Raw genomic sequence first — 14,217 nt, forward strand, 5'->3', positions numbered from 1 at the left:
AAGAATAAGCTTAATTTTTTTTTGTAGGCTTTTATGTAAAGGTTCAGGGTTAAACCTGAAGCCACTGGCTCTGTTTCGTGGCAAGACCATGCTGTCCAAGTCTGAAGAATGACCAAAAGCTCTTTCTCATCTGCCTCCTGAAAAACGTTCAAAGTTTTATTGTTTAGTCCCTTCACCTCACCCCAGCCTTTAATGACCACCTTCCTAGCCTGAGAAGTCCTCTCATGGATCATTAACCTCCTTCACAACTTACAGACAAGCGTTCCTGTTGCCTACACCCCACTTATAAGAAACTGGGCATGATTTGTGATTCCACTATAATTTTCCCATTAAGTCTCCAGTTTATCAGTCTCCTCTCCTACACACTCTGGTCTTTCCCTACCCTTTCTTCCCAGTCCCGCCCCCCCCTCTGCCCCAACCCCCAAGAAATGAACTGGTTTACCCAGCAGGTTTAGTCTTGCTTTGACCAGCTCATTGTTTCAACGTGATTATGAAGCTGCTGGGTTTGAATACACAGTTTATTAATTTTCAGGCATTTGCCGTGTTCCTCTGTGAAGTGTGGTGTGAGTGAGTGAGTAGGTGTGCATGTGTGCACAGACAGTAACCAACACTCCTAGAGTTGGCAGAGCCACTGGTGACTAAGAAGACAGTGTTGATGGGTAAGGTCCAGGACCAGGATGTAGCCAGTTAATAGAGTGCAGGCCAGCATGTATGAAGCTGTGGGTTCAATCACCAGAACCACATGGTGGTAAGCTCCTGTCATTGCAGCATGAAAAAGATGGAAGCAGGAAAACAGGAGTTCAAGGTCACCCTCAGCTATCCATCAAGCTCAGCCTGGACTACGTGAGACTTTATTTCGAATTTTTATGTTGCCTGGGGAATCATATCATTTTTAGAGGTGAAATAAGATTTGAGAAGTGAAACAGCAAGTTAAAGGGACATGGCCAAGGTCATAGGTTTACTAAACAGGAGAGCTGAGGGGACAGCGGAGAGCTAGAGGTCGTCAGTTCACGAGGCTCTTGCACTCACGTGCATCCTTCCGCCTTGGCTCACACATATCAGTGAGAATTCAGGGTGTCCGCAGAATCATAGATACACACTGCAAGTGAACACGCAAATGCAAAACTGATGCTGAGCTCTTACAGAGAACAGTCTACTAAAATTAGAGCATTGCTATAATGTGATTAAATTCTAATCTGCATCACATCTCCCTACAAGCACCCAACACCCATTCCTCCTAGTGGTTCATTAAACAAGCAAAAAAAAAAAAATTAAAGATGAATTTCACAAGTACCTTGAAGGGTCTTTCAAGTGATTTTCCTTTCAGTTTGATCAATACAAAGTTATCACTTCAGCGTGTGAAAATAGCTTTTCCACACATCCCTGCACACACAGTCTCTCTCACACACACATATAAATCATTGGCAGCAGGTACTCTCAATTTGCTGGAAAATATTTCTAAGAAGTCAAAAAGCTCCAGCTGAATAAGCGTGCCCGCCGATTGGCTAAACGGACCAGTTGAAGGATCTGATTGGTCACTGATCCTGAGGACCGATAAGACGGCTATAAAATCCCTGGGTGCAGCTCTTGGGTCCCCAGTTTGCAAAAGCCAGAGGTGCAGCAGCAACAGCAGCAGCAGCAGCAGCAGCAGCCAGCCAGCCAGCCAGCCAGCCAGCCAGCCACACACACACACACACACACACACACACACAAAATTCCTCATCAAATCCTCACCTAAGCTCTCAGTATATCCAGCTCCACATCTTCACTCAAGCCGGGAGAGGGAAAGAGGAAAGGGGGGGGAGGAAAAAAAAAAGCCAACAACTTAGCGGAAACTTCTCAGAGAATGCTCCAAAACTCAGCGGTGATTCTGGCGCTGGTCATCAGCGCTGCCGCAACGCACGAGGCGGAACAGAATGACTCTGTGAGCCCCAGAAAATCCCGAGTGGCGGCTCAAAATTCAGGTAAGCAAGCAAACCCAGGACCGGTTTCTTCCCCCCCCCCGCCCCCCAACCAAAGAGCTGTCCTCATTTGCCTTTCCTCACTTTTGCATGTGCGTGCGTGCGAGTGTGTGTGCGTGTGTGCGTGTGTGTGTGTGTGCGTGTGTGTGTGTGTGTGACACGGCTGGTCTCGGTAATGAATGTGCTTCATGCCTGCTAGTGGTGTGCATTGCCAGTGTAATCCAATAGCCTTAGGAAGTGGAGTTCCTTTGTTTAATAAATTGCATGCAACTAACGAAGAAGCCGGGCGCTCTGCTGAGGGTATTTCATTGCATAAGCCTAGCCTGACTGCCTGAAATCTGGCACGTACCCTCTTGTTGGGGGGAGGGGGCGGGGAGCGGCTTGAATGCGGGCACGCCTCGCAGCGGCTCTCCACGCTCCACGAGCCGAGCCGGTGTGAAGGTGCTGAGCCGGCGAGTACCTGCTGCGGCCCCTCTCCCTGCCCCTTTAAGACCTTGTAACTTGACTTCTCTACCTCTTCATCCAGCACACAGACAAGTGCCCTCCTCACACTGATTTGCGGAACCGTAGTCCTCGAGTCTGGGGGGCGGGGGGCGGGGGGGGAGGAGGAATCAGGGCGGATTCAGAAAGAAGGGAGGAAAAAAAAAAAAAAACCTACACACCCCATTCCCTACACGCCTGCCTATCTGCCTCCCCGCTCTCACCGACTCCATTCAATCGCCCGTGCAGCCCACGGCCCCTAGAAGGAAGTGCATTTGTGAACCAAAAGCTGTTCTTTCTCCAAGGGGAAGGTCTTACTTTCGGCCTGACTCCAGCACCAGATAACTGTATATATATGGTCCCGGCCTCCTGAGGCAAAGAGGTATTAGGACCCTTCTGCCCTTTGACTTCTGCTCCCCACTCACTCCTTTCCCTAACTGTCAGCAGAGATGAGACCGCAGGTGTCAAAATGCTGCAGATGCTTCCCCCCCTTGGAAGAGCTCAGGTCCCTGCCGAGAGGAGGCCTTTTGCCTGGCTTCCTTTTGTACTTAGTTGCTATAGCGATGCCCGTGATTCACAATTCAAGCCTGCCTAAAACAATAGCGGCCCTAATGCATATTAAAACTGCTTAAAGCAAAGTTATAATTTGAACCCGTGGAAATATATAATTAGGGAAATGACTTGTAACATCCCAGAGGCTGCAGCGGGGGGGGGGGGGGGGGGGGGGGGAGAGGGCTGGGAAGCCTAACCTAACCAAACCATGCTTTTGATCTGGGAGGAGAATCCTAAGGTATGAAGGCTACAGATCATTGCTTGCTGAGCTGCCTGCCAGAACACCCCTCCTTCTGTGGGAAAGAAATTACTTTTATGGCAGATCTTATCCAGAATAAAGAAAGCCTGGTGCAAGTTCTTTGCGGTTTTCTTCCAGCCTTGCACAAGGGGCACCCTGGACTCGTCACTCCACACCTGTGCTTCTCCTTTTTGGAAAAGAAGGCTTTTTAATATGAGGGCTTATTCATACCTCTGAGCACCACCGGGCTGTGCTTGAGGGGGGCTGGGGTGGATACAGAGGGCTCCGATTCCTTTCTGCCAATGCCCTCTTTGGGAAGGGTCTCCCTCCAAATGGACTCAGCAGATTATTCTCTGTCACTTGGATTTCAAAACCGTGATTTTTTTTTTTTTTTACTCCAGACTGCATTTTTTTTTTTACAGAAGCCCACCAGATTCTCTGGTCATCCCCCACCCCCCACCACACACGTACACACACCCCATCACGAGTCTGACCTTTGGTCATTGCCCTCAGCCTACCCATGCTTTCAAGTTCCGAGTGACAACTTTGACTCCTGTCACCACCAGAAGGCACTGTGAATTACAAGGTCTCTAACCTCACTTCTCTAGCCATCAAAACGCGTGGAAGGGTGAGGCCCAGAAAGCATGTGCCTGAGGGGGGACGCATCTCCTTTACTCTGACTCTTGGAAGGAAAGGGGGCCTGTCCATCCCCTTTCTCACCCCCACTTTTCTTCACATTGTTCTGTCTAATGGAGCCCAAGCTCAAATTTGAAGACAAGTTCAGATCCTGGGCACTTGGTATTGGCCCCTACACCAATTGGATCCCACCCAGAGCCCCTTTGGCTTGACCAGGGCTGGTTCTGCTTGTCTCTTCCAGCTGAAGTGGTTCGCTGCCTCAACAGTGCCCTGCAGGTTGGCTGCGGGGCTTTTGCATGCCTGGAAAACTCCACGTGTGACACAGACGGGATGTACGACATTTGTAAATCCTTCTTGTACAGTGCTGCTAAATTTGACACTCAGGTAACGCAACCTTGACCTCTGCTCCCACTGGCTATTAATTGTCTTTTAACAGAGTGCTCATTACTGTTCTTAGGACACACCTCTGCTTCCAAGGTTCCTACTCAGAAGGCACATCCCAGAGTGTAGACACACACACACACACACACATATGCAGAGAGAGGCAGAAACAGACAGACAGACAGACAAACAGAGAACAGGGGCAAGCACACAGTTTAGACCAGGAATAAGGAGTTGACAGAGACTGGCTTCTATCATGAGGAATGACTAGCAAAAAAAGCATTTCTGCTTTGTAAGAAAAAAATAAAAATGCTCTCCTCTGAATGCCCTAGCCTGCTACCTGAAATTCTGAGTTATCAGTCTTAATCTCAAGAACATAAAACTGATTCTAACCATCTTCACACTTCAGAACAGTTAATGATGGCTTCCTCCCATCTCATTCCCTTTCTGTGGAGCTGACTATTCAAGATAGTCTAACGGAGAAGGGATTTTCTCATTTGATTCTTGGCCATGCTATTAAAGTCAGTCAGTCCCCTTAAAGGTCCCTGGGTAATAGACCCAGACCTCTATTAGCAGGTCAAACTAATGTTTATCTTCTCATCCCTGGCAGGGAAAAGCATTTGTCAAAGAGAGCTTGAAGTGCATCGCCAATGGGATCACCTCCAAGGTCTTCCTTGCCATTCGGAGGTGTTCTACTTTCCAGAGGATGATCGCCGAGGTGCAGGAGGAGTGTTATAGCAAGCTGAATGTTTGCAGCATCGCCAAGCGCAACCCGGAAGCCATCACTGAAGTCATACAGCTGCCCAATCACTTCTCCAACAGGTACCTCCTGGGTCCTCTTCTTCACACTTGGGGTGGGGGAAGGAAGGCTTGCCAAGAAAGCCAGAGCAATAATTTTCCCTCTAGTGTAAGACTTTCCTCACACAGCTAGCAGAAAGGCTGGTTTGCAGCACTCCTGGGTGCATTTCTTTGTCCAGTTTCTTACCATAAGCCTGAGGGAACAGTGAATTCTCTGGAAAGTACCTTTTGAAACATCAGGTTTGGCTGAAACCATGGCAGAGCAACAGAACAATAGGCCATGATAAAAACCCCCTGGTCAAATGTCGGAGTTCAGACTTTCATTAAGTTTGTATATATTTCAACTTACTCCCAAAGCCAGATATTTCAGTGGCTAATCCAGAACAAGCCATCTTATTTCTCCAGGACTTGGATTTTTTCTCTATGAAAAGCAAAATGGCTTCAGGGAGCCATTCTCATGTTTCCTTTAGAGCCTTATGTCATGCCAACCCTCTAAGCTCAAGATTTCCCAGAATGATGAGCTGGTAGCTACCAAGATCACATTTGCATCTCAGGTGACCCAAAGCCTGGGTTCACACCATCTAAGCTCCAGATCTTGCAGTGATGTTGACCTCGAAGTCTTTGCCAGGAAGAAATGAATCCCTGATACATAGGAGACCTGGCATCCTGGTCCACTATGGATATCTTGGAAAGATGTCTAACAAGACGTGAGGGATGGTGTTTGGCAGGGCATAGACAGACAGAATCAATAGTTAACTATAAGCCAGTTAACGATGGCCTGTGGAGTGCTCTAAGCCAAATCCTATGACTGGATGAAATCCCATGATTCTCTGACTCTCACACCAAGTCTCCATGAACTCACAAGGAACAGTTGTGTTATTCTGGTCCCCTAAGAGTTACCAGATACTTAATCTGATACATCTTCTAGCCAAATGGCCCTATCTTTCTGAAAGTGTCAGTGGTCAAGTCTATCTGGGGCTTTGTCCCTAACATGACAGTTCTGTGACATGTAGGAGCCATTCTTAACTACAGGTTAGTGGCCTACTGAGCCACAACTCATCTAACATAAATCTACCAAGAATTCAACTCTACAAGAATTCTTACTGTTTGTCTCAGTAAGAAATTTCCCTCAACTCCATTTTCCTCAAGTGGCTTGTCTCGCTAGATCAACTTCAAATTTTAGAATTCTCCTAGGAAGATTCTTGTTGAAGAAAGGAAGGCTTAACACTTGGCTATGTTTTTGGAAAGTAATCCTTTGCCATAGGGGAAAGAAACGAAGAGTGCTTGGTAAGACAATGGCTAGGGACAAAGGATGTAGTTATGTAGCATTTTAAAGGGAGGGATATTAGCAGACTTATCAGTATAAGTTGTTAAAGATTCTGGACACATATGATCTCTAATGTGGCAGGTGGCCAATTTCAAGGCTATACTGAGCTGGCTATTTCAATTAAAGTTGCATTTCCCCTTGCAAAAAGAGAGTCACTGTGCAAAGAAAGCCCAAGAGGAAACTTAGGAAAGGAGCTCTTAGCCAGACCATTATTCTTTCTCCAAAGCATCTTGTTTGCAACACCTTCAGAAAAATGGTCCAGGCACAGTCTCTTTTTCTCCTCTTGTTCGAGTTTAGTAGCAAAGATCAGTGGGGGAAAGGTGGCATGCTCTTAAGCACCAGAATCTCTCATGCATTGCTTACCTTTTTCCAAGTATTTCACTTCAGTGTTCAGCAGGACTGGAGCGATTTCCTTTCCAGGCGGAGCTTCATCTGCTCTATTTCAGCTCCTCGCTGCCTGAAACATCCTGCTTTCCCAGCCTCGGGCCCAGCAGAGACACACGCAAAGTCCCTGCCAGTTGGCAAAGATTTACAAAGGGAAGTAGTTACAGGTTCATTCCACCTTCCTGTGGTTTGTCTAGCATGAGATTTAGGTCTGGGAGAAGACAAAAGCTTGACTGGACCGAAAGGCAGAACAGGAGTGTGTGTATGTGTACGTACCAAAGGTGCATCCAGGGAGAGAAGTAAGTGGGAAGTATCCCCTGCCTTGATTTGCAGCCCATACTTTCAGTCTGGAGGGAGGCCAGGAGGATTGGTGGCATGGGCAAAACACCATGATGCTTGGGAACCAATGGGACCAACCCAGGTCCAGAGTGGGAAAAGTGACAAAGCATCCAACTCTCTAGGGCACGGATTGGGAACAGGAAACAGAAGAATAATATTGATCAAGGGAAACAAAGGACTATTTATAAACTCTCACACAGAATGTTCCTAGGCATGGCTGAAACTGTAGCTATGGAGAACGTCTGATCTTATTCTTTACCAAGTATGCTGGGGGGGGGGGAGGGGACCAAGGATAAAATTTTCAAAGTGAGAAGAAAGATCTGTGCTTCATACAAAGTCCTTCCAGGCTGTGAGACCAGAAGGCTTAATCTGCTGCCTCATTGCAGTGTGTAACCACATGCCATAAATGCTGTCAGGCAAAAGAAAGGAATCATCCCAACTACCTTTACAAAGGGGGTTTCTTCCGCTGAATGGTAACGTTTTTGTTAGCCTGGGAGGGAAAATGTACATTGAATCCTAAGAAACAAAATACCGCAGCTGAATGAAGGTGACAGTTTTGTAGCCTCTGCTGCCCCGTTTAGCTGAAGAGGTTCAGCGACATGAGCAACCTGCTGAAAGTCTCACAGCTTGGTAAGTCACCAAATAGAGTCCAAAATTCACATGGCCTTGAGCCAAGCTATTTCCATTTCTACTTCAAATGAAGACAGCCAGAGAAACCCTGCAAGAAGTCCCTGCAGCCCTAAAAATAGAATACCATGAATAACTAAATATACGAGCGCCGTGGTGTTCGGCAAGGAATTGAGTGTGCACTCTCTCCTGAAAGGAAAGACACGTCCCTCCTCAGAGCTGCAGAACTATCTCCTGCCTACCGTCAGATATGCTCATTTACCCCTCAATAGCTAGAGTAACTGCATGTTCTTGGTACAAAAGGCTGCTCAAAAAATATATGGCTATCGCTAAGTCAACTTTTGCTGGAGGCACAGCCTCTTAAAGCATCTGTGTTGCTTAGCAACCCGTAGTAAAGGTCTTCTCATTGGCCTGCACGGTCCAGAGGCGAGTGCCACATTCAAGTCTTGTTGGAGACAACAGGATTAGCTGAACTGATATCAGGCAGTCTGGCCTGTGTTTTAGCTCTTGAGGAGCTCCTAACTGAGCCATCTATAATTCCCTATTTTAAAAATGTTCTCTCAGCCTACTGCATTGATTTACCAAAGCCCCCTCAGGGAAGCAGAAGTTACTAAGAACAGGCAGGCTGACAGGAATCATTGCCAAGAAGACCCAAGAGCAGGTATCCTGTCTAGTTCCTAGGAGAAGACAACAGCAAAGGCAGGTGTTCCCAGAGTCAGGCACCAATGGGCTCCCAAAGCTGTAGGCTAGCTAGGCCAGCTGAATTTCTTTAGGCAGTTTAGACTTCTCCATCCAGACAAGAGCTTCCAATTCTGTCCAAGAAGAAACTTTCCATTCTTCCTGTTCCTAAAGAGCAATCACATTTTCCAGCCCATTTGAAGGCACGTGGGCATGAAGAGTTCTTTCTAGATGTGGAAGGGTTAACTTCCCTGAACTATAAAGTCCTTTACTTCATGTATCCTCTAAGAACTAACTGCCTTATAAAATAGACCCCAAGATGTCGGGGAGCCAAGTCCTGCGAGAGCCCAAAAATTAGTAGGTGCCTAGATATGAATGAAGGTGATGGTATAGACGGTATAGAGGGCTGAAGCTGTTGAGGCACAATTGTTTTGGTTTTTTTTTTTTTTTTTCTTTTCTCAGTTTTTCCAACACTAGTTTTCTCCCCATTCCTCCCTCCAAGTAAAGCTCAGCTTGACTCGTATTCTTTGTAATTCCAAAGGGTTGGAAAATGTTCCTCTGGGCCAGAGAAGCCCGATTTCACTCACAGCTGGATATAATTGTCCCTGACAGGAAGTCTGTAGCCAGAACTATGGGCAAACCAGACGCTGTTCCTCTCTTTCTCTCCATCCCCAACTTCACCCTCTCACCCAAAGAAGGGTGACCGCTTTGCTTTATTACTCACGACCTACTGTTCACTGTCCATCCTTCAAAAGACCTCTCTAGAGGTCAAGCTCTTCTAGCAAGATGCTTGCTCTTAGAGTTGAGTTAAAAATAAACAGGATTGTTTTCCCCCTGGATGATCCTGTGGCTCCTGTGACACCCTCCTTGAAAGGGGTCTCTCCACATCAGTATAGCAGGTCGCTGTCTCCAGGAGAGTCTTCTGTCAATGAGCACAGAGCTAATGGGTTTACACAACCACCAAGCCACAGTAGACCAGAAATGTCCCAAGTCTGTTTGGAAAACACCTGAACTGTACAAGTTGTTTAGAAGTTTTGAATACAGATGGTTCAGTCCTTTCGCAACCATAACACTTAGTTGCACTGTTTGGGACATTTCAGAGAAATCACTGCATACATGAAAGTCACTTATACCAAACATAAAGGTCTTTGTCATTAGGGATTTTGTTTGTTTGCTTAAAAGTCCACCAGAACCACGGGGGAGGGGTTGTTTTTTTCATTGTTGTTTGTTTGTTTGGGTATTTTTTTTGAACAACCGAAGAATAGTTTTTTTCGGTTCTTTTAACAACTGAAATGTTCTTTTCAGTTGTTATAGTAAAAAAATATTTCAATATCCATACAAGCATAGAGGCAAATGGTGAGACCTAAGAGAAGGTCAGTGTTATACATGGTGAAGGTGGATGTAGTCTTCTCAGGCAAGAGTCACCCTGTTATTTAAATTGCATTTCCTCATGACAAAAAAGGTGATGTTGGCAGACAATACAGCTTGATGACACTCAGCCACTTGCCTACAAAGACTAAGGGCATCCAGCCAGCCCTTTGAGAAGTTTTCAAAATTTAGCCGGGGTGGGGGTGGGGAGAAATAGTCGTGAGGCCATCAAATGTTGGTGCTTGAGGTGATAACTAAACTCTGTAAGGTATTCAGAGAAGAAAAAGGCCGCAAAACTCTGAACAGTGTGAGAGGATTTCATGGACTCACAGAACCATGGACCATTAAAGGCCATTAATCTTTCCTTCAAGCACCCTTGCTACCAAGTGTTTGGCTGCAGAAAGCCACTGTATGTATATGCCTTTGAAGGAAGCCTCAAAATAGTCAGTCGTCAGTCATCAGCCTTTTCAAGACTGGCTGAGTGGGTGTAAGGAAAGTAAATTTCACAGGAAAATGCATGGCTTTCGCCCAAAGCTTAGTTAGAATGTACATTCATATGCACATTCTTGAGCACACACAATCCCAGGACAAAGAGAAGTTGCAAAAAGACATCCAAATAACTGTCAGTTCGTGCGCAGTGATTTAATGCTAACACAAGCTTAACATTCAAGACCTACCTGTTGTACTCATTTTATTTGACTAAGTCCTCTTATGCGATTAATTCATTGCGTGGCTCTGAGCAAGCAGCCCAATTTATTCTCTACAGCATGAGAGCATTATTGTGTTGTCCCATTTCTCCCCAAGAGCCATTGTCTTCCAGAATTTCATACGTTACAGTCAGCCTACTACTGTTCAGTGGGATCTAAATCTCTTGAGGTCTAAACAAGGAGATGGACTTTCTAGTGTTGTACAGTAAACCCAGAGCGCAGAAGGAAACCAAAGCCGCCTGCCTCTTTGCAGAGTTGGAGCACTGATGTCCGATCCTGGTCCTTAGTTGGCTTTGCCTAATGAGGACCTTTTTTTCCCACTGCAGATACTACAACAGACTTGTCCGAAGCCTTTTAGAATGTGATGAAGACACGGTCAGCACAATCAGGGACAGCCTTATGGAGAAGATCGGGCCCAACATGGCCAGCCTCTTCCACATCCTTCAGACAGACCACTGTGCCCAGACACACCCAAGAGCTGACTTCAACAGGAGGCGTACAAATGAGCCACAGAAGCTGAAAGTCCTCCTCAGGAACCTTAGAGGTGAGGGGGATTCTCCCTCCCACATCAAACGCACCTCCCATGAGAGCGCATAACCAGGGAGAGGTATTCACAGCCTCACCAAACTAATAGCATTTTAGGGGTGTTGACACACCGACTTTGAGTGTACTGTGCCTGGTTTGATTTTTTTTTTTCTAAGTAGTTCCTATTTTCTATTCCCCCTTAAAGAAAACTGCATGAAACTAGGCTTCCGTAATCAATATCCCAACATTCTGCAATGACAGCATTCTTCCCAACAGAATACGTGTGATCATTCTGCCTCTCCTTGAGAGAACATAGCCTCTTTTGTCCCCCCCCCTTTGAATTCTTTTCCCAGATCCCTATCAACTCTCCTCAAACACAAAACGTTCATGTAACTGCCCAGTCGTTGTAATCTGAAGATGTAGAGCCCGTAAGAATGGTCACCCAGTAGAGTTAGCCAATACGAAACAACTTTATTTAAATGCATGTCTTAAATGCTCATAAATATGTTAAATGGAATTCGTGTTATGAATCTGTGCTGGCCATGGACGAATATGAATGTCATGTTCGAATTCTTGATCTCTAACGAGTCTTATGGTCTCTCTCCTCCAATGTCTAACTTCCTTTCTGACATATTTACCAAATTGCTCAAACCTGGTTCTCCAGCCAGGTTTTGAGCCAGCATCTTCTTGCATCTAATGAAAAACAAAAAGCTAACATCTTTATGTACTGTAACTGCTCAGAGCTTTAAAAGTATCTTTAACAATTGTCTTAAAAACAAAGAATCTTAAGGCCTAACTGTGGAATATAAATAGCTGAAAACTATTGTACTGTACATAAATTCCAGAGGACGCTGCTTAATAGAGCAGTCTATAAGAACTTTATTGCATATAGATTTAGTTTTGTACCTTAGCTTTATTTTCCTTTTCCTGGGAATGGAATAACTATCTCACTTCCAGATATCCGCGTTCATGCTCCTTGTGGCCTTTTTTATAACTAAGGGGGTAGAAGTAGTTTTAACTTAACATCAGAACTTAAGATGGGCCTATATGAGATAGGAAAACCCAACAGGTTATCTGAAGGACCCCAGGTAAGATGTTAATCTCCCAGCCCACCTCAACCCTGAGGCTACCATTGACTTAGATATTTCCTGAAACACCTCTGTCACATCCAACTGGGAATTACAGGAATCAAAAAGACCATCCCTTCGGGCTTGGACCACTGAGTGTGACAAGGCCTACTATCCCCTTGGAAGTGGCAGTTCTTGGCTCCTCACGTTCCAGCGGTGCCTGGCGCTCTGGTAAATGATGGTGTGGGTGATTTCTTCCACTAAGCCAATCAGGAATGAGTCAATCAGCCCTTAGGTCTTTAGTCCGGGGAATTTGGGCTTAGGGGATATAAATAACCCTGGGCTGTCCAGCCTTAATAGGACTCCTCTTACATTTTTTTTTTGTCCTGTAACACGCTGCCCGCCAAAGTAGTCCTGGCAGCTGGACCATCTCTGTAGGATCTTTAAAAAAAAAAAAGAAAAAGAAAAAAAAAAGAAAAAATATGGAGAGAATGAAGGAGGGCATAAGAGCTGGTGGTTTGATCATTTCCGCTGTGATGTTTACAAGATGGCAGCCACCAAAGCCAAATGATTAACCTGTCTACGAACAACAGTAGTTTCTCAGGGTCATTGTCCTTGAACCCAACAGCCCCTTATGAGTGTCACTGCTCACCAAAGGTCAATGCTGAGAGAGGACGAGGGAGGGGCTGCTCCAAACTCACTTGCGTAGAAACTATTGGTGCTTGACTCTCACTAGGCTACACCCCAGAGTTGACCAAATTGAGTGATCGGGACCCTGGTGGGAGGAGGGAGGGTACCTCTCCAGGGAAATAAAAAGCAATACAACTTTACCACAAAGCCTTTAAAACCAGTAACATAGTGCTCAAGGACCAAGTTCAAGTGCAGCAGCCGCAGTAGCACAAATGCTACCGCCTCTGTCCCCACAGCCTCTAAGCTGCTGGCATCAGATTGTTAAGGGCATTTTTATACTTAGAACTGTCCCATCCCCAGGTCCCAGACAAATGGACACTGCCTTAGCCTCTTGGAAATCAGGTAGCACATATTCTAAGCTAGATTCACCCCTCTCCCCCCAACTTCTTACCCCAGGCAAGGCTGACTTCTTTGAACCAGAAGAGCTAATCAAGTGTGTGTGTTGTGCATTTTTTGCAAACCCACTAAGCCAGAACCCCAAAGTGGCAAGTAGCTTATGAGAATTCCTAGTAAAATTTTCCCTTAACTTCAGTTTGGTAGATTTTCTTTCTCTCTATTCTCTTTGTTTATTTTTGCTGTGACCTCTTCAAGCCATGGCATACCCTCTTTTCTCCCCACAGAGACATTGGTATATGTGTCAACAATACATATATCTACACATACGGAAAGAAGCAGTGCTCACAACGTTGCTAGTTTTTGCTTCTTTTTTTTCCCCAACCCTGCCCCCCCCACCTCCTCCTTGAACTTCCAAAGCTTTGTCTCGTGTTTGCTGCAGAGTGATTCGGGGGCTGACCTAGACCAGTTTGCATGATCTCCTCTCTTGTGATTTGGTTGCACTTTAGAACATTTTTGTGCCGTTATATTTGCATTATGTATTTATAATTTAAATGATATTTAGGTTTTTGGCTGAGTACTGGAATAAACAGTGAACATATCTGGTATATGTCATTATTTATTGTTAAATTACATTTTTAAGCTCCATGTGCATATAAAAGTTATGAAACATATCATGGTAATGACAGATGCAAGTTATTTTATTTGCTTATTTTTATAATTAAAGATGCCATAGCATAATTTGAAGCCTTTGGTGAATTCTTCTACGATAATAATAATAATAATAAAGTGTTACGTTTTATTTGTTTTTTCCCCCATGTCTTTCATTGTTATTCTTTAAAAGCTTCTTGGGCCAGCAAGATCTCGCTTGAGTAAAGTTCTTGCCTGTTTACCTGAGTTCAACCCCCAGAACCCACATAAAGGTAGCAAGAAAGAACATACTCCACAAAGATGTCTTCCAACCTCCACAGAGGTCCTGTGGCATGCACATGTCTACATGTCTATACATACACACATACATACATACATAAACACACATGCAAACATACTACTAATAGAGTGTGTCCTTTTTAACTTTTTGAGTGAGAATCTCTAAGTATGAATTCACTATCTCATTCATTTTCTC

General features: G+C 45.2%; 1 protein-coding gene across 1 annotated transcript; it reads left to right on the forward strand.

Moving 5' to 3' along the window:
* Positions 1-1,614: 1,614 nt before the first annotated feature.
* On the forward strand, positions 1,615-13,893 carry Stc1 (stanniocalcin 1). Its single transcript, XM_021647856.2, has 4 exons — positions 1,615-1,964; positions 4,109-4,251; positions 4,859-5,070; positions 10,803-13,893. The coding sequence occupies exons 1-4, from the start codon at positions 1,847-1,849 to the stop codon at positions 11,071-11,073; spliced, it is 744 nt and encodes a 247-aa protein (XP_021503531.1). The 5' UTR covers positions 1,615-1,846; the 3' UTR covers positions 11,074-13,893.
* Positions 13,894-14,217: the final 324 nt, after the last annotated feature.

The sequence above is a fragment of the Meriones unguiculatus genome, chromosome 9 (assembly GCF_030254825.1).
Source record: "Meriones unguiculatus strain TT.TT164.6M chromosome 9, Bangor_MerUng_6.1, whole genome shotgun sequence".
In the NCBI taxonomy this organism is placed as follows: domain Eukaryota; kingdom Metazoa; phylum Chordata; class Mammalia; order Rodentia; family Muridae; genus Meriones; species Meriones unguiculatus.

Excerpts from the sequence above, each read along its gene's own strand:
- Stc1 (XM_021647856.2), top strand. The coding sequence starts at position 1,847 with ATGCTCCAAAACTCAGCGGTGATTCTGGCGCTGGTCATCAGCGCTGCC. Across the intron at positions 1,965-4,108 it reads AGTGGCGGCTCAAAATTCAG|CTGAAGTGGTTCGCTGCCTC; the intron begins GTAAGCAAGCAA and ends TGTCTCTTCCAG. Across the intron at positions 5,071-10,802 it reads CCCAATCACTTCTCCAACAG|ATACTACAACAGACTTGTCC; the intron begins GTACCTCCTGGG and ends TTCCCACTGCAG.